At 38.7% G+C, this 27,446-nt stretch overlaps 1 protein-coding gene across 1 annotated transcript in view; it reads left to right on the forward strand.

Annotated features, from left to right (window-relative positions):
- CNBD1 (cyclic nucleotide binding domain containing 1) overlaps positions 1-27,446 on the forward strand; it is a 500,682-nt gene that overhangs the window by 5,091 nt on the left and 468,145 nt on the right. The window contains exon 2 of the mRNA XM_088844600.1: positions 21,807-21,879. Within this exon, the coding sequence (XP_088700726.1) occupies positions 21,807-21,879 (73 nt within the window). The remainder of the gene's footprint in view (positions 1-21,806; positions 21,880-27,446) is intronic.

The raw sequence follows: 27,446 nt of genomic DNA on the forward strand, positions 1-27,446 counted from the left end.
AATACTCCTAAACGGATGCCTTCCTTTGCTCTTTTTTCATTTTAAAAGCATATAAAAAAAATGGTGTCGTCATTACTAACTCTTCAATGGCATTTCCTGTATTTTGAGAGTTGTTATTTCTCTCACAGCAAAAGATTAAAAGACCCTCAGAATGTATATTTATCTGTAAGGGAGACTATTACTCCATTTTAAAGTTCTACAGTATTCAGATCCTGGGAGTCCGAGTAAGAAAAAGGGAGTTGGGGGTTGGGGCTTGTCTGTGGAGAAGCAGACTTTGTAATGTGTAAGAAAGCAAGGCTGAAAAAGATGAGAATGGGTATTCCAGTAAGGGATAAAAGATGGAAAAAGTGGTTGAGTTATTGTGTGTGTGTGTCTGTGTGACTGTAATCAATCATTGTCCTAATGGAACATAACATCAGATAGCTTAGGAAAAGAAATATTGGAAAGTTATTTTCTCTACTTTGTTTCAGTTTAGAAGTCACTTAAATTTTTCTTTAAGTCCCAAAGGAGAAACGATGAATATTTTATTGAAAAAGTAGAGTTTTTACTTTGACCCTCAATATGCTTGTACTTTCTGTCAGAAAATCTTGAATGCCCTTTAGAAATGAAGTTACCGCAATTTAAGTGAAAAAAAAGTGTTAGTCACTCAGTGGTGGCCGACTCTTTGCGACCCCTTGGACTGTAGCCCACCAGGTTCCTCGGTCCACGGAATTCTCCAGGTGGGAACACATGAGTGGATGGCCTTTCCCTTCTCCATGGGATCTTCTGGGCCAGGGATTGGACCCAGGGCTCCTGCATGGTAACTTGAACTTGAGCTTAATCGTGACTGTGGCGTTCAGGCAGGAGACCTGGAAGTAAAGTGCAGCTCGTCACAGGTCAGAGGTCACGCTGGGTCCCCTCCAGTCTCAGGCTGTTTACTGCTCTGCTGCCGGCAGGCGTCTCTGCAGTAGCTCCTGCTTCCGTCCTCTGGTATTGCCCCTCCAGCCATCTGCATCCTGTCACCTTCCTCCCAACACACATTGTGGACCACATTTTCTTGGTGATATGATGCTTTAAAATTAGATCATAGTAACTCTCTGTTCAAAAATTATCAGGGCCCTACTCTCCTCCAAAACTTAGATCACAATTCATTTCCCTCAATCTGGTGTTTAAACTTTTCATGATTGGGCTTAAATCTGTCTCTCATGTCCTAGACTTTACACTTGATCAAGGGTAAAATGCAGCTAAAATGATTTCATTGATGTTCTTTAAAGCTACCTGCAACACTTCTCAGGAGGATGAGAGAGCTTTCTAGGAGTAAACAGTCGTGTGACCCTATTTGGCAACTGCACTCAGAAGGCTATCGGATAGAATCACAACCTTCCAGAAGGGCAGAATCAGGTGCTTCCCTTTTTTGGAAGCAGCTCTCACAGCTGCCAGGGCAGCAGCCCACAGAGTCCTCTTTGGCCCCCAGGATCAAGGTAATGAGACTCACAAAGGGTAGGTGCAAAATAGTCCTGACCTAAAAGCCTCATATGAAGAGGAACTAAAGAGCCTCTTGAAAGTGAAAGAAGAGTGAAAAAGCTGGCTTGAAAACAAAGATCATGGTATCCGGTTCCATCACTTCATGGCAAATAAATGCAATGTTTCCCCAAATAAATGGGAAACAATGGAAACAGAGACAGACTTTATTTTGGGGGCTCCAAAATCACTGCAGATGGTGACTGCAGCCATGAAATTATAAGACGCTTGTTCCTTGGAAGAAAAGCTGTGACCAACCTAGATAGCATATTACAAAGCAGAGACATTACTTTGTCAATAAATGTCTGTCTAGTCAAGGCTATGGTTTTTCCAGTAGTCATGTATGGATGTGAGAGTTGGACCATAAAGAAAGCTGAGCACCAAAGAATTGATGCTTTTGAAGTGTGGTGTTGGAGAAGACTCTTGAGAATCCCTTGGACTGCAAGGAGACCCAACCAGTTCATCCTAAAGGAAATCAGTCCTGAATATTCATTGGAAGGACTGACGCTGAAGCTGAAACTCCAATCCTTTGGCCACCTGATGTGGAGGACTGACTCACTTGAAAAGACCCTGATGCTGAGAAAAATTTGTTTAATGCTTAGCATTCAAGTCTTTAGTAAATTGACAGAAGAATTTAAAATTCTCAATTTGTGGGAATTTTGGTGAAGAGTGCTCTTTTACAAATCATTACATAAATAATATGTGCATCAGACATAAGGCCAGGTCATGCTAGTGGTACCTGCCTGCTAATGCAGAAGACTTAAGAGGCCTAAGATTCTATCCTTGAGGGAGGAAGATCCCCTGGAGTAGGAAATGGCAATCCACTCCAGTATTCTTGCCTGGAAAATTCTATGGGCAGAGGAGCCTGGCAGGCTACAGTCCATGGGGTTGCAAAGCATCAGACATAACTGAGAACACACACAGAATCACGAGGATATTAAAAGTTGAGTGAGTCTCCCTCCCAACCCATACTCCCGATCTTATCCTCAAAAGTATCATAAAAAATACTTTTTCTTGGAGTTTTTCAAGCATATTCATGTTTATATGTGTTTGAATACACCAACATGCTACTAAAGGATGTTCAAGTTAGTGTGTCTCATCTTCTAATCCACCCTTTTATATTCTGCTTTATGAAACTGGGGCTGGGACTCTGCAAACCAGTTTTTCCCGAGAAGACAGGTGGCCTCCTAACAGGCTCTGTCAATAGCAGTGTTAGCAGGGGATTGGAAGGCAGGAGGAAAGTTACGGAAAGTGCTTATTCTTCTGATTTCTGTTTTTGTTTGTTTCTCCTTGTTAGTATCTCACCAGAAATGTGTTTTTCACCCAGGCAGTAGTTGGCTATTCCAGCAGCAGCAATTAATTCCATTTGCAGTTTTCCCGACATTGTCAGGAATAGCCCCATCATCTCCCTTCAAAAATCCAGTGCCAGCTGCTTAGGCCCTGTCCTCAGAGGGCCATGTTTCAGCTTTGTAGAGCCATTGATCCAGTTTCTCAATTTTAGTAATTAAACCTCTTTCCTTTGCTTCATCAGCAGAAATATTGATAGTAGATGCTTTCTGCATGGAATGTGTTCCTTTTTTTTTTGTCTTTTCATCTCTTTAATACCTAACAGTCTTTTGTATTATTTTTTCCATTAAAAATACTGATATGACTTCTGTTCCCTGGCTACTGGATCCTAACTAATACAGTGGGAATTTGTTTCTAGCAAGTTTTGCTGTTAAAATCAAATAAACATCTTGCACATCCCTTTTAAAGTTGGGAAGCAAGTGCTTCAACAGAACTGCAAAGCCAAAGGATGTGTTCATTTTATTTCATTTTTTTTTAAGTTTTTATTGGAGGCTAATTATTTTAAATATTATATTGGTTGGTTTTGCCATACATTGACATGAATCTGCCTCGGGTGTACATGAGTTCCCCCTCCCGAACCCCCCTCCCACCTCCCTCCTCCCCTTATCCTCCCTCTGGATCATCCCTGCATACCAGCCCCGAGCATCCTGTAACATGCATCGACCCTGAACTGGCGATTCGTTTCACATATGATAATATACATGTTTCAGTCCCATTCTCCCAAACCATCCCACCCTCACCCTCTCCCACAGAGTCCCAAAGACTGTTCTATACATCTGTGTCTCTTTTGCTGTCTCGTATACAGCATCTCGTATTTGCATCTTTCTAAATTCCATATATATGCATTAGTATGCTGTATTGGTGTTTTTCTTTCTGGCTTATTTCACTCTGTATAATAGGCTCTAGTTTCATCTACCTCATTAGAACTGGTTCAATGCATTCTTTTTAATAGCTGAGTAATACTCCATTGTGTATATGTGCCAAAGCTTTCTTATCCATTCATCTGCAAATGGACATCTAGGTTGCTTCCATGTCCTGGCTATTATAATCAGTGCTGCAATGAACACTGGAGTACATGTATCTCTTTCAATTCTGGTTTCCTCGGTGTGTATGCCCAGGAGTGCGATTGCTGGATCATATGGCAGTTCTATTTCCAGTTTTTTGAGGAATCTCCACACTGTTCTCCATAGTGGCTGTACTAGTTTGCATTCCCACCAACAGTGTAAGAGGGTTCCCTTCTCTCCACACCCTCTCCAGCACTTATTGCATGTAGACTTTTGGATAGCAGCCATTCTGACTGGTGTGAAATGGTATCTCATTGTGGTTTTGTTTTGCATCTCTCTGATTATGAGGGATGTTGAGCATTTTAAATTTTGATAACTACTGACCCTGTCTTCCAAAGAGGTGGTACTAATTTCTAGTCCTACCATCAGTGCAGGTAAACTTCCATTTTACAGCGTTTTTACTGATATCATGTATTATAAAACAAATGTTTGTCAATACATTAATTGAAAACAATTTTAACTGCTCTTTAAGTTTATTTTTCTTAAATAGTGTGGTTTAGAATCTTTTCATATAGTTTTGCAAGTTTGTATTTATGTGAATAGCTGTTTATGTCCCTTGCCCATTCACTGAGGTTTGTTTACCCTTTTATTTAAAACAACTCTTTGTTTATAAAATAAACGCGCCCTTCAGCTTGAGCTTTGCAAATAGTTTTCTCAGTTTGCATTTCTCTTTTGTCTTCATGATTTTTGTGTCTGACAAAGATTTTAGGATGTTTGTGCAGCTTTGTCCTCTGTTATTGATTCTTTCTTAGAATGTCATTTTTCATATCAGGATTTAAAAATACCTCCTCCATGCTTTATCTTAGTGTTTGTATAGTTTTCTTTTTCAGTGTTAAACTTGTTAAATAAATATTTGGTGCATCTAAAAATCATTTTGAATACATGTACTTTAGAATAGTGATGTCAGGCTACAACATAATATTTTTCCAAGTGACCAACCAACTGTTCTAACACCATTTGTGGAGTAATTCTTATCTACTAATCTAAAATGTCAGTTTTTATTAAATACTAAATTTTTACAGGTATTCTGGATCTATATCTGGAGTATATTATTACTTTTGACACTAATCTCTTGTTTTCTCTCATCTATTTATGCATTCATGTTGAACTGTTATAATTTTGAAGTCTTATATTTCAATACCTGGTAAGATTAATCTTTACTGATTACTCTTTTTTAAGAGACATTTTTCTGGCTATTCTTCCATTTTTATTTTCCTTTGTGAACTTTAGAACTATCTGGGCTTCTTCAACAAATAAACATACTGGTATTTTAACTGGAAAAAATGTGCTAAATTTAAAATTAACTTAAGGAGAACAGACATCTTTATGGTATTGAGTTTTTCTACTCAGGAACTGGTATCTTTATTCAACCTTTCTACTTCCAAGTTATGCAGGTGTCCATTTATGACACTCAATAAAGCTTATTGCTGGGCATTTAATTTTTTTCTTTTTTATTATAAAGATCTTTTCCTCATTATGTTTTCTAACTATAAAAGTCATACAAAGAAGCTATTGAATTAAAAAATAAAAAATTGAAGCCACAATTGTACAGAAATGCTGTAAATTCAACATAAAGAAATATGTTTTTCCAGGGCCATTTGACACTCCATCATCCTCAAACATTTTAGTATGTATTTCTTAAAAACAAGGACATTCTCTTATTATGTAATCACAGTACATTCATCACAACCAGGAACTTAACACAGATAAATTACTGTAATCTAATCTTTGGACCACATTCAAATTTAGCCAATTGTTCTTCTAATCTTCTGTAAGTAAAGGATTCAATTTAAAATCTCACATTGCATTTCATCGTCTTGTCTCTTTGATCTCCTTTAGTCGGGAATGGTTTCTAAGTTTTCCTTGCATTTCATGACCTTGATGCGGGGAGATTACAAACCATTATTAGCAGGTTATGATTCAGTTTGATTTGTCTGATATTTCCTTATGATTAGATTCAAGTCAGATATCTTCGGCAGGAATGTCACAGAAGTGATCCTGTGTTCTCCTTCCATCTTACCAGGTGGTGCGTAATTTTACTTTAATCAGTTGATTACAGTATACACAGAGAGCTTTGCTGTAAATTTACTCTTTCCTTTTTTGTAATTAATAAGTATTTTGTCAAAAAGTATTTTGAAAGTATATAAATATCTACTTCTTCTAAATATTTAATCAATTAATCATTGTAAAATTATGATTTCCTCATTTATTCAAAAGGGCTTCCCTGGTGGCTCAGCGATAAAGAATCCACCTGCCAAGCAGGAGACGTGGGTTCGATCCCTGGGTTGGGAAGATCCCCTGGAGAAGGAAATGGCAACCCACTGCAGTATTCTTGCTTGGAAAATCCCATGGATGGAGAAGCCTGGAGGGCTATAGTCTATGGTGTCATGAAAGAGCGGGACATGATTTAGTGACTAAACAATAACAGCAACAGTTAATTCAAAGTGTTTGATGAATTACTATCATTATATGTTTTGATGCCTAAATTGTTTAATTGTTCAATCTGGCCACTGGGAGTGCTCTCAAGGTTGTTAAGCATTTCTTTACTTTCTAGAGCAATAAGATTTTTTTCAGGTTCATCTTGTACTTTTCTCTACCTGAGTCCACAGACCAGCCATTTTCCCAAAGAGCCCTAGATCGTTTTCATGAAGACTTGGATTTAAAAATCAAGATCAGGGTACTCTGGGTGTTCGCTGATGTTACAGCGTCACTGCTCCCAGCCCCTCTCAGTGGACAGATCTAAGGAATTAGATTTTACAGTTATTTTTGCTTGCATATCAACTTATTTCTAATAAAAAACCAACATTTCTGTTACTATTTTGCTTGCATATCAATTAATTTCTATTGCAACTTACTGTTGCAAATCTTTAGTCATTTTGGTCTTCTTCTATATTTATAAGTCTCTTCTCTCAAGTGTGAAACCGTGCTCCTATTAATCCAAACGCCTTTGACCAGTTCCCCTGTAAGTGGCGCATCTTTCATGCCACTGCCCCTCTCCTCATCCCCACTGAGGGTCCGACACTCAACCCTGGCACATCCCGACCCCTCCCATTTCCCACTTTTGTGGTCCTTACCCCTCTCGGCCTCTAATACTCTTCCCAGGCCCACCCCACGTGCGGGTGCCGACCACCCTGGCGTTGTGCCTTGGGACACCCTATCATCACCCACACCTACAGCTGGAATTGATGCCTACCTTTCTCTGCTCTCTCAGCAGTTTTGGGACTCACTGGTTCAGAGGAAGGTAAAAGCTATTGAATAGTTACTCTCATAATCAACCACTTACATTGATACCCTAAGGGAATTTCTGTCTATGAAATTCTGCTTTCTACTTAGATAATTATAATATTATCAAATAATTTTGTCTCTTTTTTCCATTCTTTTGTAACAGGCATACCTTGTGTTATTACGTGTTGTAGATATTGCATGTTTTACAAAATGAAAGTTTGTGGCAGCCTTGGGTGAACTAAGTCTATTGGCACCATTTTTCTCTTTTTAAAAAATGTATTAATTTTAATTGGAAGATAATTACAATATTGTGTTGGTACGTCAGCACAAATCGGCCACAGGTGTACATGTGTTCCCCACAACCTGAACCTCCCCCCACCTCCCTACCACCCTATGCAGGATTGTCCCAGTACACCAGCTTTGGGTGACTCAGTTCATGCATCGAACTCGCATCTGGCCATCGGTTTTACAAATGGTAACATACATACTTCAATGCTCTTCTCTCAAATCACCCCAACCTCAAATTGGCATCATTTTTCTAACAACATTTGTTTACCTCTTGTTTCTGTGTTATATTTCAGTATTTCTTACAGTTTTTCAAACCTTTTCATTACTACTGTTATATTTGTTATGGTGATCTCTGTTAAGTGATCTTTTTTGCCTCTTTTTCCCGAATTTTTATAGCTTGCATATTTCTTTTATCAAATCATGTTTCTTGGTACTTGAAGACGTGTATTGCACTAGTGAATGTTTGTATTCTGTTCCTCAATTAATGTTGCTTCTAGCATTTCAACATTAAACATGACGCTGTCTTTTGGTTTGATATATTCATCAAGTTAAGAACCTTTTTTCGACTTCAGTTATTTAAAAAACAGTGTTGAATTTTCTTGACGACTTCTGCATCTGTTGAAGTTATGATTTTTAAAATGTTCACTTGTGGTAAATTATATCATTGTAACTTGAAATTTCTTCAAATTACTATGATAATTTTACATTTTTGTGGGTTATGATTATGTTAATATGCTTCTGGACTTAATAAACTTATTCATTTTTATTTATATATGAGATCAGTATCTGTTTTTCATTTTCACACTGCCATCACACTTGGATTACTTCACTTGCTTCATCAAAGAAATTTGGAAGGGTTTTTTTCCTGTGTTCTGAAACATTTAACTAACATTAGAGTTGTTTCTCCCATAAAAATTTGATAGAATTCACTGTGATAGCACCTTGCTCTGATACATTTGTGTGTGTGTATGTATGTGTGTATGTGTAAGAGAGAGAGAAGCTGAACTGTGAGATTACTTTCTACTTCTTTCAAGGCAAATTATTTATTTAGGTTTTCTCTCCATTCTAGGGTCAATTTAGGAAATATACATTTTCTTGAAAACTCACTTATTTTTAAATCAGAATTTTAATTATTTTGCATGTAGCTGTAAAAATACATTATCTTTAAGATATTTCAAGTTAATTACACCACAATTATCTTTCTGACATTGAGTACTTATGACTTTTTTTCCTTGTTTAGATAAGTCAGTAGTTTATTTTTTCCCTTTAAAGAACAAGCTCTTGAATTTGCTTACTTTTCAGGTTTTTCCTGTTCTATAAGTTCATTAATTTCTACTTTCTTATTTTCTCTCTTCCATTTCTCTTATTATTTTAATTTTCTTTTTCTAACTTCTTGAGTAGAATGCTTAATTTTTTTTTCTTTTATTGTAATATACATATTTAGGGGAGTGTATTGTCACCAAAGAAAGACTAATTACATCCCATTGGTTCATGAAAGCATTCACTATTTTTACTTTCTTGATATTTTATAATTTCAGTTTTGATATGCTCTTTGATTTAAGGAATAAATTTGACATATGATTATATATCTCATTAACTATGAAGATAATTATATCCTCAGTGATTCAATTTCCACTTAATTTTTGAGTTAAAAAGGAAAAGAACTTGCTGTGGAAGTTATTTTGTCTCCTGAGTTTTTCTTTCCAATTTGCTTTTTTTAAACAATTCTTAAATTTGAGATATAGCTAATTTGTTAATACAAAAGCTGAGATGTTGATTTATAAATTTTAATGCCATTTAATTTGGAAAACATTTAATAGTAAGGCTCCATATCTAAACCTGTATTTCTTGATTCATTAACTTTAGACAATGGATATTGACATTCTAGTACAAAATGAGAAAACTTTCTTCATATCTTAACTTGATTATTAATGTCTAAATCTTTGTCTAAATTCATACCTTCAAATATTATTAGTACACATCCATTAGTTTTAAATGTTCTTTAGTCTGTAACTACTATCTTTTGTCTGAGGAAATGTATACAAATGTATTTTATACTTTTACTTCTCTGACGAAACTTCCAATTTGTTACTCATTATTATTTATACTGTCTCACTAGAATCTATGGAGAATCTAAAATTTGTGTTAAGGTTGAAGGATTTACTTAAGCTTTGTTAGAATGTTGTGCTTGCTCAGTTGGTTCAGTTGTGACTCTTTGCGACCCACCAGGCTCCTCTGTCCATGGGATTCCCCAGGCAAGAACACTGGAGTGGGTTGCCATGCCCTCCTCCAGGGAACCTTCCCGACCCAGGAATTGAACTCACAACTCTTACTTCTCCTGCATTGGCAGGCAGGTTCTTTACCACTAGTGCCACCTGGGAAGCCCCTTTATTATCACAGTCCATACCATTTAAGCCTTAGTTGTATGTCTATCAAATTGTATTTTTCAGAGAGCGCATGGTATTTGTTACCTTTATTTTTATTTATTTATATATACCTTATACATTTATTATATATATTTATAAAATACCTTTATATTTGTATTTAAGAAAAAATTGTCTTACTGTTTGTCAGGGAAAAAAATTGTCTTACTGTTTGCCAGGACTTTGCTGCTGAGAAGACTAAGGCCAAATTGAGTTTTGACTCTTATAGGAGATGCTTCCTCTTTCGGCTGACTGCTAAAATAATCGTTTACCTTTGAAACAGCAGCATTTTGTTGGTAACCTAGTGCATCTAAAATGTCTAGTCTCTTTGTATATCATGAACTATGCTTTCTCTTTCCCGTTCTGGGTCACGGTATCTCGTTCTTCAGATTCAGGTCTTTGTATGAGAACAACGCTCTTGTATTATATACTCGAGCATTCCCCCACCCCCACCCCCTGCACCCTGCCCCGCCCCGCGCCCCTCCCCTCCGCCCTGCACCCTGCCCCGCCCCGCCCCGCTCCGCCCCGCCCTGCCCTTGTTACCACTTCCTTCTTCAGGAAGAGTTTTCACATGTAGGGTCTCCTATCTTCGTTCATCACTCTCACCTTTTTCTTTTTTTCTCTATTTATGTTAACCTCTATGTTCTAGGACCATGTTTTCTTAATACTCTATTGACATTTTTGCTATTTCTAATGTGGATTTTGTTATAATTATTTTTCTTTACTTTCCTGAATATAACCTGTTCATTTGCAATTTATTTCTATTGCTTTATTTTTATTTAATGCCTTATAGGTCATTTTTCTTTCATCAAGAATTTGTGTGTGTGTGTGTGTGTGTGGTGGGACTTTCTTCCCACTTCCTGCTTGTTACATCCTCGAATGCATATTATTTTTCATTTGATAAGTTAAGTGTTTTTCACAATTTCTCTTAGAGTATGTTATGCCTAGGTATCAGGATTATTGAATGATGTTTATTTTTTTGAAGGTGGATTCCTTGCAAGAACAATGAATGAACCAAGGTAGCAGACTGATGGACTTTTCCTGTCTGTTAACTGTGAACACTTTCTCATCAGCTCTGTTCTGTAAGCTTCCCTAAATTGAATGTCTCTAATTAGTGCTGTCATAATTCAAGTGTCATAATTCTGTCAAGGTTTCTTGGTAGAGATTTTGCTATTTCTCTTTAATGACTGAGATCAGCTGCTTCTGTGATTGTCACGTAACATTTGCCCTCTATTTTATCCTTACAACAACCTGACTCTTATCAGTACAGGTGGAATCCTTGTTCGGCCCTACATTTCGTGTATATCATGGGCTTAGGGTTCTTGAGAGTGTCCAGTCTCGAGAATCTGCCATTCCAGGTAAGAGTTCATCGGCTGTATCCTCCAGGACCCTACAGTCTTCCCCTGGAGAACTCTGCTTGTTTCCTCAAACAAGAGAAGTATGCATATGCTTGCTTCTTTTAAGGTTCATTGACATCACATCATTTGGCTGATGTTCTTCAAAGTTCGTAGTAAGGAAATGTGCTTAATCCTCAGTTTAATGAAGATCGAAATATTTCCTCCTTTGTACACTTTTTTACTTAGTGAACTCTTTGCCATGGTGAATAGCTTTTTAATGCCAAAAATGACATTTCCATGATCTTCGATCTCATGTAGAAAAGAAGGAAAAATGATTCACGTACAATACCCTACAAGGGGCAGAGTTGTTTCATTTGTTCATCTATTAGCTTTTGATGGGTATTCTTTGCCATATTCTTTAAAGACTTTATGTTCATCAGCTATTCCTGCCTTCACTGGTTTTCTTTATTTTCCTTGCATACAACTGACCCTTGTCTGACATATAGAACAATGTTCTTATTTATCTATTATAATTTAACAAAAAAATATTTGTTTAAATCCAAGCATTGTGATATGTTCTAGTGTTTCATATATGAGTGAAGAATGGATCCTATCTTTAGGGGACAGTGATAAACTGTAATAAGCATTAAGTACAATTGAAAAAATCATAACAAAGGATTATGCTTGCTCCACTACAACTTATTTCCAGGTTTAGTAAAACTGATTTTTCCTAGTGATGAGAAGTTTAAATGTCACAGACAAGTTAACTTTTGGGGTGGATCTAAATGGATGGGTAAGTTTTTTTTTTTTTTTTTAAGTTGAGAAAGAACCAAAGAGACTATCATAATGAAAGGACTAAATATGTTCATGGAGTGGATAGAAAATGTGTTATTGAAACACGGGAAGCAAGGGAGATGAACGTGGTAGTGATGTTTAATGAAGTTCAGTGAGGTTAATTTATGATTTAAAAAGGCACTGTATGCCATACAAAGTTATGTGATCACCACTGGAATTTTCTTTTCTTTTCTGTGGTCACACTGTGTGGCATATGAGATCTTAGTTCCCCCACCAGGGATCCAACCCACACACAGTGTAAGCGTGGAGTCTTAACCACTGTCTGCCAGGGAAGTCCCTGCCATCGGAATCTTAGAAAGTACTGTGATACTGGCAGGAAGGATGGGTTGGAACAGAAGAGGCTGGAGTCGGGGAGACTAAGAGATTATGGCAATAATATAGACGAGACGCTAGGAGGGTCTCAAACACGATTCTGACGTGCTGCCTGCATGGGCGTGGCACTTCTTCACAGCGGCCCTATTTGGCGGCTACACCATTAGGATTGGAGAAGACATGTTCGAAAGATATTTTAGAGTACATTTCAAAAGAGGCAGAATTGATGGGTTTCATAACACAGTGGCCCTGAAAGGGAAACAAAAGAACAGGATCTCAAGGTTGACGATAGAGTTATGAAAAAATAACAGGATTTTTTAACCCAGGTGGAGGATTCAGGAGGAGGATCAGGCTTTTGTGGGAAGGAAGTATGAGAGGAATTATCACTGAAGGTTTGGCTATCTTGAGTTTGATTTTCCTGGATGACATTCACATGATTATCAGTGGAGTGAAGGCTAGAATTCTGGGCTAGAGAGTCTGGTGTGAGGATCTGGAGTGTATGTGTGACAGTGGGGATGTGAGTGCTGACAAGGTCATGCAAGGAGAGGGTCTAAACTGAGAAGAGAAGACGGGGACCCTGAGGAAGGATTGGTGGACAGCATGCTCGGAGGAGGAAGATGGGAGTTTGTAGGGCAGTCTGCTAAGGAAGAGGCAAGCTAGGAGTCACGGTGCCACAGAGGTCTCACGGGCAGGAACTTCAACAGCGTCAAATGTCAAACGGGTTAGTACGATGAAGACTGAAAAGAAGCTCCTGGGCTAGAAACTACAGGATTTCCTATAATTTTTAATAAAGACAATTTTTAACAAATAATGAAGCTGAAAGATAAATTTTAGTGAGTGGAAAAGCCAGTGTGAGTTGAGGCAATAAAGATGTAGATGATTGCATTCATCAAGATACAAACAGAAGCTGTGTCAATCATTTGTTGTATAACATTCCCCTCATTTTTCCCTCTTCAGTTAATCCGTGTTTATTTTAGCGTCTTAACTGCTCAGACAAGGGGCAGGAACAACATAGGCCCGCTTGTGTAACTGTCCATGTTGGTATGTCAACTTTTATTTTTAGAAGCCCTTCATTGGGCACTGTTTCTTTGCCTTTTGATGATTTATTTAATTGAAAATTTTCAAGTGCCTATGTTTACTGAATGTTATTTAAAGAAGAATTATCTTTGGGATTTTAGAAAATAGCAATTAGTTGAAAGGAAAAGAATAAACACACTATTAACCATTGACATAGTGAAAGGTTGCTGCTATGAGCCATGAACAATGCCCAAGTTCATGGCCTCCAGAGGAAACAAATTCAATCTGAGGCTTGATCACTTAAGAGCTTTTTGTGTAGCAAAGTTTTATTAAAGTATAAAAGAGATAGTGAAAACTTCTGACATAGACATCAGAAAGAGACAGAAAGAGTGCTCCTTTGCTAGTTTTTAGCAAGTTATATACCTATTCAGTTCAGTTCAGTTCAGTCACTCAGTCGTGTCCAACTCTCCGTGACCCCATGAATCACAGCACGCCAGGCCTCCCTGTCCATCGCCAACTCCCTACTAGCAAGCTGCTAATTAGAGAAAGGAAACACCTCAAAACTGAGAGGGTTGCACCAGGCTCGTCTCCCACAACATGCACTTTGAGATAGCATTGGCACAGGGTGAGACATCCCCGGCCATAAAACAATGGACATGAATCTTGAAGAAAGGCAGATTTTCAAGCAAATGCATAGTTCATTAACATAGTTTAAGAAAGACATTTCCATGAGAAAAACTGCATTGGTTAGCTCAAGGTTTGTGATAAAGTTAAGTTCAGGTGCAACCAGGTGTCACCATAACAACACAGAATTAAAAGAAACCTCCTTTAATTCTGCACAGAGAAGGAAAAAAAATCTGCCACTTGCATTTTATTCCCTCCTGCCACTGGGGGGCCTCTAACACTCTCAGTAGGGGTGTTTCAGTTCAGTTCAGTCTAGTTCAGTCGCTCAGTCGTGTTTAACTCTTTGCAACCCCATGAATCGCAGCACGCCAGGCCTCCCTGTCCATCACCAGCTTCCGGAGTTCACTCAAACTCATGTCCATCGAGTCGGTGATGCCAGCCAGCCATCTCATTCTCTGTCGTCCCCTTCTCCTCCTCCGTTTATTCTCTATTATTACGCAAATTTAGGCTTATTTATTAATAGGAACATAGTACTAGATCAACTATGGAAGTATACACAGAGAATTAGTTACACTTGTAGTCTCTGATGGATATTTTCCTTTCTCCTACCCTACTCCTTGTTCTGTACTTTAGTCCTATGCTAGAATTCACTCCTACATATAAGAATTGCTATTTTTACTAAAAGTTTACTGATAACGTTTCTGTTACTACTGCTACTTAATCATTTGTATGCTGAATACTGTATTAAGCAAATTTCTACTTATCACTGGATTCATCATTAGAATAGAGTATGCTACAGTTAATTACTTTGAAGCAGTCTGTTTTGTAGGCTTCCCAAGTGGTGCTAACGATAAAGAACACGCCTGCCAAGGCAGAAGGTATAAGCAACACAGGTTTGATCTGTGAGTCGGGAAGATCCCCCAGAGAAGCCAATGGGAACCCACTCCAGTATTCTTGCCTGGAGAATCTGACGGACAGAGGAGCCAGGCAGGCTGTGGTCCATAGAGTTGTGATGCGACTGAAGTGACTTGGCATGCATGCGTACTCTGACATTTTCGCATGGTATTCTCACATTTTCTCTTTGGCTCTACTGTCCATCTCCTTTATCTAGCCCTATAAGCCACTCAGATGAGTTTAGTCTCATAGTAAATAGTGGTTATGCATTTATAATATTGTTATGGCCTCACATAATCTACCACTTCTTCTTTGCTTTATGCAAAGGATATTTATCTGTTATACTTTTAAGGGAAAGCTTGTTGGAGAAAAATAATTTAGTCTTCAATTCTGTTCAGTTGCTTAGTTGTGATTCTTTGTGACCCCACGAACTGCAGCACATCAGGCCTCACTGTCCATCACCAACTCCTGGAGTTTACCCAAACTCATGTCCATTGAGTCAGTGATGCCATCCAGCCATCTCATCTTCTAATCGTCCCCTTCTCCTCCCATCTTCAATCTTTCCCAACATCAAGGTCTTTTCAAATGAGTCAGTGCTTCGCATCAGATGGTCAAAGTATTGGAGTTTCAGCTTCAGCATCAGTCCTTCCAAAGAATATTCAAGACTGATTTCCTTTAGAATGAACGGGTTGGATCTTCTTGCAGTCCAAGGGACTCTCAAGAGTCTTCTCCAGCACTACAGTTCAAAAGCATCAATTCTTGGCACTCAGCCTTCTTGAGGGTCCACTCTCACATCCATACATGACCACTGGAAAAACCATAGCCTTGACTAGATGGACTTTTGTTGACAAAGTAATGTCTCTGCTTTTTAATATGCTATCTATCTTGGTCATAACCTTCCTTCCAAGAAGTAAGAGTCTTTTAATTTCATGACTGCAGTCACCATCTGCAGTGATTTTGGAGCCCAGAAAAATAAATTCTGCCACTGTTTTTTTCCCCATCTATTTGCCATGAAGTGATGGGACCAGATGCTATGATCTTAGTTTTCTGAATGTTGAGTTTTAAGCCAACTTTTTCACTCTCCTCTTTCACTTTCTTCAAGAAGCTTTTTAGTCCTTCACTTTCTGCCATAAGGGTGGTGTCATCTGCATATCTGAGGTAATTGATATTTCTCCCAGCAATCTTGATTCCAGCTTGTGCTTCTTCCAGCCCAGCGTTTCTCATGATGTATTTATTATGCATATAAGTTAAGTAAGCAGGGTGACTATATACAGCCTTGACCTACTCCTTTTCCTATTTGGAACCAGTCTGTTGTTCCATGTCCAGTTCTAATTGTTGCTTCCTGACCTGCACACAGATTTCGCAAAAGGCAGGTCAGGTGGTATGGCATTCCCCTCTCTTTAAGAATTTTCCACAGTATTTATTGTGATCCACACAGTCAAAGGCGTTGGCATAGTCAATAAAGCAGAAGTAGATGTTTTTCTGGAACTCTCTTGCTTTTTTGATTATCCAGCAGATGTTGTCATTTGATCTCTGGTTCCTCTGCCTTTTCTAAAACCAGTTTGAACATCTGGAAGTTCACGGTTCACATATTGCTGAATTTAGTCTTATTATTCACAAAATGTATCTTTATATTTTAACATATCTTTGTAAAACCCATCACAAACAAACAATGCACCATACTGCACAAATATGAAAATATATATCTACCCCTGAAGTAACACTAAGACATGTAAACAAAAGATCATCAATGTGGACTTTTCTTTTATTTCAATAATATATAGTAGGCCATATATATATATAGAGAGAGAGAGGCTTCCCCAGTGGCTTAGATGGTAAAGAATCTCCCAACAATGCAGGAGACATGAGTTCAATCCCTGGGTCGGGAAAATACCCTGGATAAGGGAATGGCTACCCACTCTAGTATTGTTTACTGGAGAATTCCATGGACAGAGGAACCTGGCGGGCTACAGTCCATGAGACAGCAAAGAGTTGGACAAGACTGAGCAAATTTGGCTTTTCAATTTAATAATATACAGTTCAGTTCAGTTGTTCAGTCGTGTCCTACTCTTTGCAACCCCATGAATCACAGCACACCAGGCCTCCCTGTCCATCACCAGCTCTCGGAGTTCACTCAAACTCATGTCCATCGAGTTGGTGATGCCATCCATCCATCTCATTCTCTGTCATCCCCGTCTCCTCCCGCCCCCAATCCCTCCCAACATCAGACTCTTTTCCAGTGAGTCAACTTGTCGCATGAGGTGGCAAAGGTATTGGAGTTTCAGTTTTAGCATCAGTCCTTCCAATGAACATCCAGGATTGATCTCCTCTAGAATGGACTGGTTGGATCTCCTTGAAGTCCAAGGGACTCTCAAGAGTCTTCTCCAACACCAAAGTTCAAAAGCATCAATTCTTCGGTGATCAGCTTTCTTCATAGTCCAACTCTAACATCCACACATGACCATGGGAAAAACCATAGCCTTGACTAGACGGACCTTGGTTGGCAAAGTAATGTCTCTGCCTTTTAACATGCTATCTAGGTTGGTCATAACTTTCCTTCCAAAGAGTAGGCGTCTTTTAATTTCATGGCTGCAATCAGCATCTGCAGTGATTTTGGAGCCCCAAAAAATAAAGTCTGACACTGCTTCCACTGTTTCCCCATCTATTTCCCATGAAGTGATGGGACCAGATGCCATGATCTTTGTTTTCTGAATGTTGAGCTTCAAGCCAACCTTTTCACTCTCCTCTTTCACTTTCATCAAGAGGCTTTTGAGTTCCTCTCCACTTTCTGCCATAAGGGTGGTGTCATCTGCATATCTGAGGCTATTGATATTTCTCCCGGCAATCTTGATTCCAACTTGTGCTTCTTCCAGCCTAGCGTTCCTCATGATGTACTCTGCATAGAAATTAAATAAGCAGGGTGACAATATACAACCTTGACGTACACCTTTTCCTATTTGGAACCAGTCTGTTGTTCCATGTCCAGTTCTAACTGTTGCTTCCTGACCTGCATACAGGTTTCTCAAGAGGCAGGTCAGGTGGTCTGGTATTCCCATCTCTTTCAGAATGTTCCACAGTTTATTGTGATCCACACAGTCAAAAGCTTTGGCATAGTCAATGAAGCAGAAATAGATGTTTTTTTGGAACTCTCTTGCTTTCTCCATGATCCAGCAGATGTTGGCAATTTGATCTCTGGTGCCTCTGCCTTTTCTAAAACCTGCTTGAACATCTGGGAGTTCACGGTTCACATATTGCTTAATCCTGGCTTGGAGAATTTTGAGCATGACTTTACCAGCGTGTGAGATGTGTGCAATTGTGCGGTAGTTTGAGCATTCTTTGGCATTGCCTTTCTTTGGGATTGGAATGAAGACTGACCTTTTCCAGTCCTGTGGCCACTGCTGAGTTTTCCAAATTTGCTGGCATATTGAGTACAGCACTTTCACAGCATCATCTTTCAGGATTTGAAATAGCTCAATTGGAATTCCATCCCCTCCACTAGCTTTGTTTGTAGTGATGCTCTCTAAGGCGTACTTGACTTCACATTCCAAGATTTCTGGCTCCAGGTGAGTGATCACGCCATCATGATTATCTTCGTTGTGAAGATCTTTTTTGTACAGTTCTTCTGTGTATTCTTGCCACCTCTTCTTAATATCTTCTGCTTCTGTTAGGTCCATACCATTTCTGTCCTTTATCAAGCCCATCTTTGCATGAAATGTTCCCTTGATATCTCTAATTTTCTTGAAGAGATCTCTTGTTTTTCCTATTCTGTTGTTTTCCTCTATTTCTTTGCATTGATCACTGAGGAAGGCTTTCTTATCTCTCCTTGCTATTCGTTGGAACTCTGCATTCAGATGCTTATATCTTTCCTTTTCTCCTTTGCTTTTCGCTTCTCTTCTTGTCACAGCTATTTGTAAGGCCTCCTCAGACAGCCATTTTGCTTTTTTGCATTTCTTTTCCATGGGGTTGGTCTTGATCCCTGTCTCCTGTACAATGTCACGAACCTCCGTCCAGAGTTCATCAGGCACTCTATCTATCAGATCTAGTCCCTTAAATCTATTTCTTACTTCCACTGTTTAATCATAAAGGATTTGATTTAAGTCATATCTGAATGGTCTAGTGGTTTTCCCTACTTTAACATAAGAGAAGACTCTACACATGGACATCACCAGATGGTCAAGACCGAAATCTAATCATATACAGTGAACCTTTTATATAATTAAAGATATCCTCAGTTGTTAAGTTGTATCTGAGTCTGTAACCCCAGGGACTGCAGCCCAGTCCCAGGCAAGAATACTGGAATGTTTTACCATTTTCTTCTCCACAGTAAAGATATAAATAAAGATAATTGTTTTAAATTTCACCATGAATTTCAAGCTTAAAATTCTTTATAACCATTCATTTATATCAGCCACTAATCTCTTTTCAAACTTACTCTTCTCAAAATCCTTTATTTTTATCCCCAATATAGGGTTATGCCTCTTCTACCTTTGCTTAAAGCCCAGATAAGACATATTCATGAAGAGAAGAAAGACTGGGGAATAATATAAGCTTAGTCCTCTTTATACTGTTTAAGCCTTATCCTTCTATTAAATTTCATCACCAGAAATGCTCAACTTTATAATTAATTTCATGGTAAAGTCTTGTGCTTTTTTCCTTTTTAATGAAACTGCATGAAAGACAAGATCTACTATATTGTTCAGTGGCCTTTATGTAAAACCTTTGTGACAAATACCTCTTGGAAATGAGGTTTCCCTCATAGTTCAGTCAGAAAAGAATCTGCCTGCAATGCAGGAGACCTGGGTTTGATTCCTGGGTCGGGAAGATCCCTGGGAAGGAAATAGCAACTCACTCCAGTATTCTTACCTGGAGAATCCCATGGACAGAGGAGCCTGGCAGGCTATGGTCCATAGTGTCACAACTGTTGGACACGACTTAGTGACTAAAACATCAATATATGGTTCAGTGGCTTTTATGTAAAACCTTTGTGACCAAAACCTCTTGGAAATGAGGATCAGTGGAGACATGTTTTGGTGAATCGTGCTGGGAAAGGTTGGGGGCGAGAGGAGACGGGGACGACAGAGAATGAGATGTCTGGATGGCATCACCGACTCTGTGGACATGAGTTTGAGTGAACTCCAGGATTTGGTGATGGACAGGGAGGCCTGGCGTGCTGTGATTCATGGGGTCGCGGAGAGTCGGACACGACTGAGCGACTGAACTGAATTGAACTGAACTGAAAGTATCCTTCTAGGCTGCAAGTACTATCTAGCCTATTCTAGATTTTTGAGTTCACTTGGCTGTGCCAAGCCCTGTGCAAACTTGTACCTTCAGATGCTCCAGCTTTCCTCAGGCAAGGTGAACTTTCAATTTTCCTATTCTTTACTGGCAATTCACAGTCTGATAATACCTGTGCTATGGATTTTATATTTTTGCTTTACCTGAAAGATGAATATATTTACTTTTTCAAAGCCCCTTTCAAAGTCAGAATTTCTCAAACCTTGTCCTTTTCCCAAATCTCTATGGCACCATCTGCCTTTTATGTCCACACCAGTCCCCGGGGCGATCTCTGACCCTGCTTTTAAAGTCAGTTAGGAGATGGACTAAATCCATACTTAGTGTTAAGTCTTTTTTTAACCCATGTATATAAAACTACTATAAAATTTTATATAATATGCTGTAATAGAAATATTACTATACTAAAAGTATTTTTGATATAATTTAATTGTAACTTAATTCATTTAAAATAATCATTCCATATAATGCTAAAATGCAACTAGTTAATTTTTCCTTAAGTTTTAACTGAGGAATTTAAGTAAGAAGATACCTAAAAATGTAATTAGAATTTTCAAGTTTATTAAATGGTGATGATTTATGTGGTAGGTAGCAGCCAGCTTTTTGTTTAAATTTTACTAATCTCAATTTTGTATTTAGAAAGTGGTTATCTGTTGTTGATTCATTTTTAGATCACAAAAGGCTTAAAACATTTTTGAAATTTTATGATTCAGTAATCTGGCATTAAAGCGGATACATTTGTTGAGATGCGGTCAGTGCATACATTTTGACAAAGGGTTAGAAATGCTTTAGGCCACTGATTCTCTGAGCACCTGTGTTCGCTAAGGGAAGGAGTAGTGTGTGCCTCAGCTTTTAGTCCTGCTTTCCGTTCTACAACACTTCCAACCCATGCACTCTCCCAGGGAACGGAGAGGACCTGTTCTGTGAGTGCCCATCTTCGTAATGATGGTTGTCGTCAATATTCTCTCTTCCTTTTCATCTCCTTTGAAAGATGTCAGTTCTTTCTGGCACTGAAGGGGAAGGACGATTAGTTTGCTTCTCGGCTATGATTACTATCTTTCTGCTTGCAAGGGAGTGTGTGTGATTTGCTTACACTTGAACTTCAGAAGGAATTGCAAACTGAACCCCGACCCTGGAAGATGATCTGTAGAGCTCTGATGAGGAGCTAGCCAATGATGGGGCCCTGTATAGGAATGAACAAAAATGACCATTTCAGAGACAGGGTGATAAAGAGGGAGAGGGAGACCTCAAGAAAACTCTTCTTTGAATTTTCATGTCTGTAGTTCTGGAACCACTTCACATTCAAAAGGCATTGGATAAAGATTCTGAAACGCTTCCCTTCCAGAGAAGTGACTTGATATAAACATTCCATTTACTGGAATTAAACACATGAAATATGCCAGACTAAATCTGACATACATGAAAAACATTAAATTCTTTCCTCTTTTTAATCACCCTATGCAATTCTGCTTGTGTATCAAATAAAGACTGGTAATACCTCATTTTCATAGTCACTGAATTCCTTTACTATGATGAATGTTTGCAATTAAACTCTATTTGCAAATTTGGTTAATAAGGTTACAGAAAATTACTCACATTTTTAATTGATTTTTTTTTTAATTTTACAGACTTGCAGAAATCTAGGAACATTGATTATGGTCAGTTGAATGCATTATGCCGCATGAGAGGAAAGCAACACAGGTAGGTTATCGTGCCTTCCTTTTCCTGTCGCTCAGATGAATATGAATATGTTTGTTCCATGGATAAAGTATAGTAATAAACCACTGTTGACTCTCAGAGGTACCTGATTTACCACACAGATAAAAACATCTGAAAACCTGGAGGCTATTTCTCCAGACTGAAGGGGCAGACTATATATGTCATATTTTAAGGAAACAATTTAGTGTGAAGCACACATAACTCATCCCTAGCTGAACCCTTTTGAGTAGTCAAAAAGCAGTCATAAGAGAAAAAAGCTTCAAATGGTTGAAAACACAAATCCTGAGTGAAATAAGCACTTTGGCAGTGCCTGGGAGATGCCCAGTTGAAATATATTTGATCCAAAGAACTAAAAAAATATTGGTTTAAAGCTCAGGATACCTAAAATATGCGATACTTGAAGGTACAATTTTAAAAAAATCTATTTTCTTGTCAACTCCTTTTCCCAAGTTGGATTTTTGAAATTATAAAACTAGCTAGTTTCTTTCCTATCCATCAGTGTCTATCTATCCTCCTACTTTTCTTCACTGGGAGAGGCCCTTGCCTCATCTTAGGTCATATCCTCTTAACCACTTCAAGTTATTTACATCTTCATTGATGTAAACGATTCACATAACTATTACATAATTATTCACCAATTTTTACATAATTATTTACAAATTATTACATAATTATTTACATCTTCATTGATGTAAATTATTTACATAATCATTGCATAATTACCTACAAATTATTAACAAATTATTTACATCTTCATTGATATACATTATTTACAAATTATCTACAAATTATTGCATAATTATTTACAAATTATCTACATCTTCATTGATGTAAAATATTTATATAATTATTAAATAATTATTTACAAATTATTACATAATTATTTATAAATTATTTACATCTTACGTCTGTCTACTCCACCTTTCTCGGAGAAAGAGAGGAAGCTATGCCTTTTTATTTTTTTAATTTTTCCAAAGCTTATGTTTTTACTATGTCTTCCTGTCCCTTTTGTACACGTGGTATCTTTTGCCATAGGGTAGAGAATTAAATAAACTTTGGAGTCAGGCAAGTTGCCTGGTTTTAATCCTGGCTCAGCCACTTCCTAGCTGTGTGGCCTTGGACTGGTTACATAATTTCTTTTTACCTCAGTTTTCTCATTAGTAAAATGGAGATAACAGTCTTATCCATTTCAAAGAATTATTAGGATGATTAAATGAATTAATGTATATGTAAAGAGTATCTGGTACATGGTAAGAGCTATATAAGTATTTTTATTAACATTTAAAAAAGCTCACCCAGGCTTTTGACTGTTGAATTTATATGAGGCTCCCCCCACCTTTTTTTTTTTTTTCACATAGAAGATTTATGTAGGCTTTTGGAACAGAACACTTCCTTTACCTTTATTTTCCTTTTGCTTTCTAGGCCAGATATTTTATTTTAAAATTTATTTCTAGATTCCACCTCCTTACCCTTGAGGAATCGTAATAGAGAGATTAAATCATCTAGATCTGGGTCTGCCAAAGAATCCATCGACAAAAACTTTACCAGCCTTCCTCTCTGGAGTGAGAGTCCCTTCCAGGCAGTGCTCCCTCATCAGACGACCACCTGGTCCGGGTGCAGCCTGGTTGTCCTGCCTTGCTTCCCCCTCGTGAGTCTCATATTCTCTGTGTCCCCTCCTAGACACCGCCTGTGTGTGCTCAGGCGCTCAGTCACATCTGCCTCTTTGTGGCCTTCTGTACTGTAGCCCATAGGCTCCTCTGACCATAAGACGTTTCAGCCAACGATACTGCAGCGGGTTGTCATGTCCTCCTCCAGGGGATCGTGCCAACTCAGGGACTGAACTTGCCTCTCCTGCAGAGTTTTTACCTCTGAGTCATCAGGGAAGCCCCTCTTTCACACTAGCTCCCCTGAATTTCTTGGATGTTTTCTTTTTGCAAACACCAGGGCCTGGAAAGGGGCACATTTTAGGGGAACTAGGTATAGGCTTTGGCTCATTCTTTTAGAAGACATTTTGTTGTTGCTGTTCAGTCACTAAGTTGGGTCTGAGACTTTGTGGCCCATGGACTGCAGCACGCGGTTCCTGTCCTCCACTATCTCCTGAAGTTTCCTCAGATTCATGTCCATTGATTTGGTGATGCCACCTAACCATTTCATCCTCTGCCACCCTCTTCTCCTTTCCCAGCTTCAGGATCTTTCCAGTGAGGTGGCTCTTCCTATCAGATGGCCAAAGTATTGGAGCTTCAGCTTTCACAGCAGTCCTTCCAATGAATATTCAGGATTGATTTCCTTTAAGATTGACTGTTTTGAGCTCCTTGCAATCCAAGGGAGGGACTCTCAAGAGTCTTCTCCAACACCACAATTTGAAAGCATCAATTCTTTGGTGTTCCGCCTTCTTTATGGTTTAACTCTCATATCTGCTGTGTGTGACTACTGGAAAAGTCATAGCTTTGACTATACAGACCTTTGTCAGCAAAGTCATGTCTGCTTTTTAATACACTGTCTAGTTTTGTCTTACCTTTCCTTATAAGCAGCAAGCGACTTTTAATTTCGTGGCTGCAGTCACCTTCACAAAATTAGATATGGAAATAGGTATTTAAAATGAGAAAATAAACTACAAAAAATTAATGAAGACTTGGCATTCAGGTTTCTTTTCCTTCATGAGACTTCTTAAGGCAATTTATCCAAAATGCATACATAGAAATTACCTAAGTCCTTCAGAGAGATTTAAGAAAAATTTGCTTTTCCGTAATTCATATGTATTATATGTTTAAAATGACCAGCGAAATATACTTTTTCCCTAGAATATAAACGGAAAAGCTGAGAATTAAATGACCCAAGGATTAAATTTTTCTTATACATGCAAACTATGAAAGATGGTAGTTTTTGCAGTCTACCATTTTCTGGTTGCAGTGGAAGGGTATAGAGGCTTCTCACTGCTGTGGTGGCTCTTGTTTCAGAGCATGCGCTCTAGGTTGCATGGGCTTTAGTAATTGCGGCTCCCAGGCTCCAGAACGCAAGTTCAAAAGTTGTGGTGCATGGGCTTAGTTGCTCTGTAGCACGTGGGATCCCCCTGGATCAGGGTTCAAACTTTTGTCTCCTGCAGTGACAGGCGGCTTCTTTACCACTGAGCCACTAGGGAAGTTCGGGTCTTTGTTTTGATATGATATCACATATATAGTGTTATACCATACATATACATATATATCTTGGGTTGGCCAAAAGGTAGGTTTGTTTTTTCTGTAAGCTGATTCTAGTAGTGCTTGTTTTTAACTTCATTTGAAATATGTCGTTAGGTTGTAATGTGACCGCTGTCATATTAGTGTGCATTTAAAAAAAGAAACGTCAAATTCGGTGAATTTTTGTATAGCCATTTTAATATTGAAGGTGGAAGGAAAAAACATAACATTTTCAGCATATTATGCTTTATTATTTCAAGAAAAGTAAAAGCACAACTGAAACACACACTCAAATATTTGTCTAGTGTATATAGAAACTGCTGTGACTGATCGAATGTGTCAAAAGTGGTTTGCGAAGTTTCACATTGAAGATTTCTCGATGGACAATCATCCATGATTGGGTAGACAAGCTGAAGTTGATCGAGATCAAATCAAGACGTTAATTGAGAATCAAGCATTGAAAATCTGCACCAGCTTGGCTATGTTAATCGCTTTGATGTTTGAATTCTACCTAAGTGAAGAAAACCTTCTTGACCATATTTCCACATGAGATTCCTTACTTAAACATAGCAGAAATGTCCTGTTTTAAAAACAGATTGTGGTGGGCAATGAACAGTGGTAATGGACAATAATGTAGAATGGAAGAGATCATGGGATAAGTGAAATGAACCACCACCAACCACACAAAGGTCTGGTCTGCATCCAAAGCAGGTGCTGTGTATATGGTGGGACTGGAGAGGAGTCCTCTATCTATGAGCTCCTTCTTGAAAACAAAAAGTTTAATTCCCATAAGTACTGCTCCCAATTAGACCAACTGAAAAAAGCATCTGATGAAAATCATCCGGAATTAGTCAACAGAAAACGCACAACCTTCCATCAGGAGAACATAAGACGGCATGTGTCTGTAATGACCAGGCAGAAACTGTTGCAGTTTGGTTGGGAAGTTCTGATTCATTGCCTGTATTCATTAGAGATTTCACCTTAGTATTCCATTTATTTTGGTCTTTACAAAATTCCCATAATGGAAAAAAATATCAATTTCCTGGAAGACTGTAAAAATCACCTGCGACCGTTCTTTGTTCAAAGAGGTAAAAAGTTTGGGGAAGATGGAATTATGAAGTTTCCTGGAAAATAGCAGATGGTATTGGAATGAAACACTGATCACAGGATTCAATAAAGTTCTTGGTGAAAATGAAAGATGTATGTTTTACTTAAATATCAAAGGAATATTTTTGTAGACCCAATGCACACACACACGTACATATATGTATTCACTGTCTTTGGATAGCTGTCCCTCTACCAGTCCTTCCTGTGGCCCAGGGTGGGAAGGAGAAAAAGGGAGGCTGCTACTCCTTACCATTTACCATGTACCTCGACCATGGGCCCAATTCCTGCTGTTAAAGCTGCTCCTGTCTACTATTTAAGTGCATGTGAGTTCTTCTCAGTCCTTCTCACTGAGAGTCACACACACACACACGTGCACACACACACGTGCACACACATACACACATATGCATGCACATGTGCTCAGTCGCTTCACTTGTGGCTGACTCTGCGACCCCATGGACTGAAGCCCACCAGGCTCCTCTGTCCATGTGATTTTCCAGGCAAACCGAGTAGGTTGCCATGCCCTCTTCCAGGGGATCTTCCCAACCCAGGGATCAAACCTCATCTCCTGCATATCCTTCATTGCAGAAGACACGGAGACGCTAGTTCAATCTTCCCCGAACAATCTCATGGACAGAGGAGTCTGGCAGGCTACAGTCCATGGAGTCACAAGAGTTGGACATGACAGAGCAACTAAACAACAGTATACATGTATCCAGAGTACAACCATTTCTCACCACTTCTGCTAAAACCATCTTGGTCCCGAGCACCAATGCTCTTGCAGGATTACTGCAATAGCCTATTGATTAGTTTTCTTACTCCACCCCTTGCCCATTTACAGTCTGTAAGTTGGCACAGTAGCCGGGGGAATGTTGTTAAAATGTACAGCAGAACATTGTTTGCTCAAAATATTCTAATGCCTTCCTTATCTCTCAAGGTAAAAGCTAAGACATTCATGGTGGCCTGCAGGGTCATACATCATCTCATCCCACTGCATCTCTAACCACTTCTTCTGGACAAGACCCTTCGGTTTGTTTTGCTCTAACCACAGTTGCCTCCGAGAGCCGCTCCTGCCACATCAGGTACGGTCCTGCCCCAGGGCCTTGCAGCATGCTTTCCATCTGGGATGCTCTTTCTTCAGATGTCGGCTCTCCTCGGTCGCTTATTACCCTCAGTGTCAAGGGAAGAACAAAATCTGACTCCATGTTGGCCTGGTTTCTTTAACCTCTGCTTTCCATTTCTTTCATTAATATAATCACTAAAAGG

This window comes from Moschus berezovskii, chromosome 16 (assembly GCF_049115385.1).
Source record: "Moschus berezovskii isolate FMDL1 chromosome 16, NW_MosBer_1.0, whole genome shotgun sequence".
NCBI lineage: Eukaryota > Metazoa > Chordata > Mammalia > Artiodactyla > Moschidae > Moschus > Moschus berezovskii.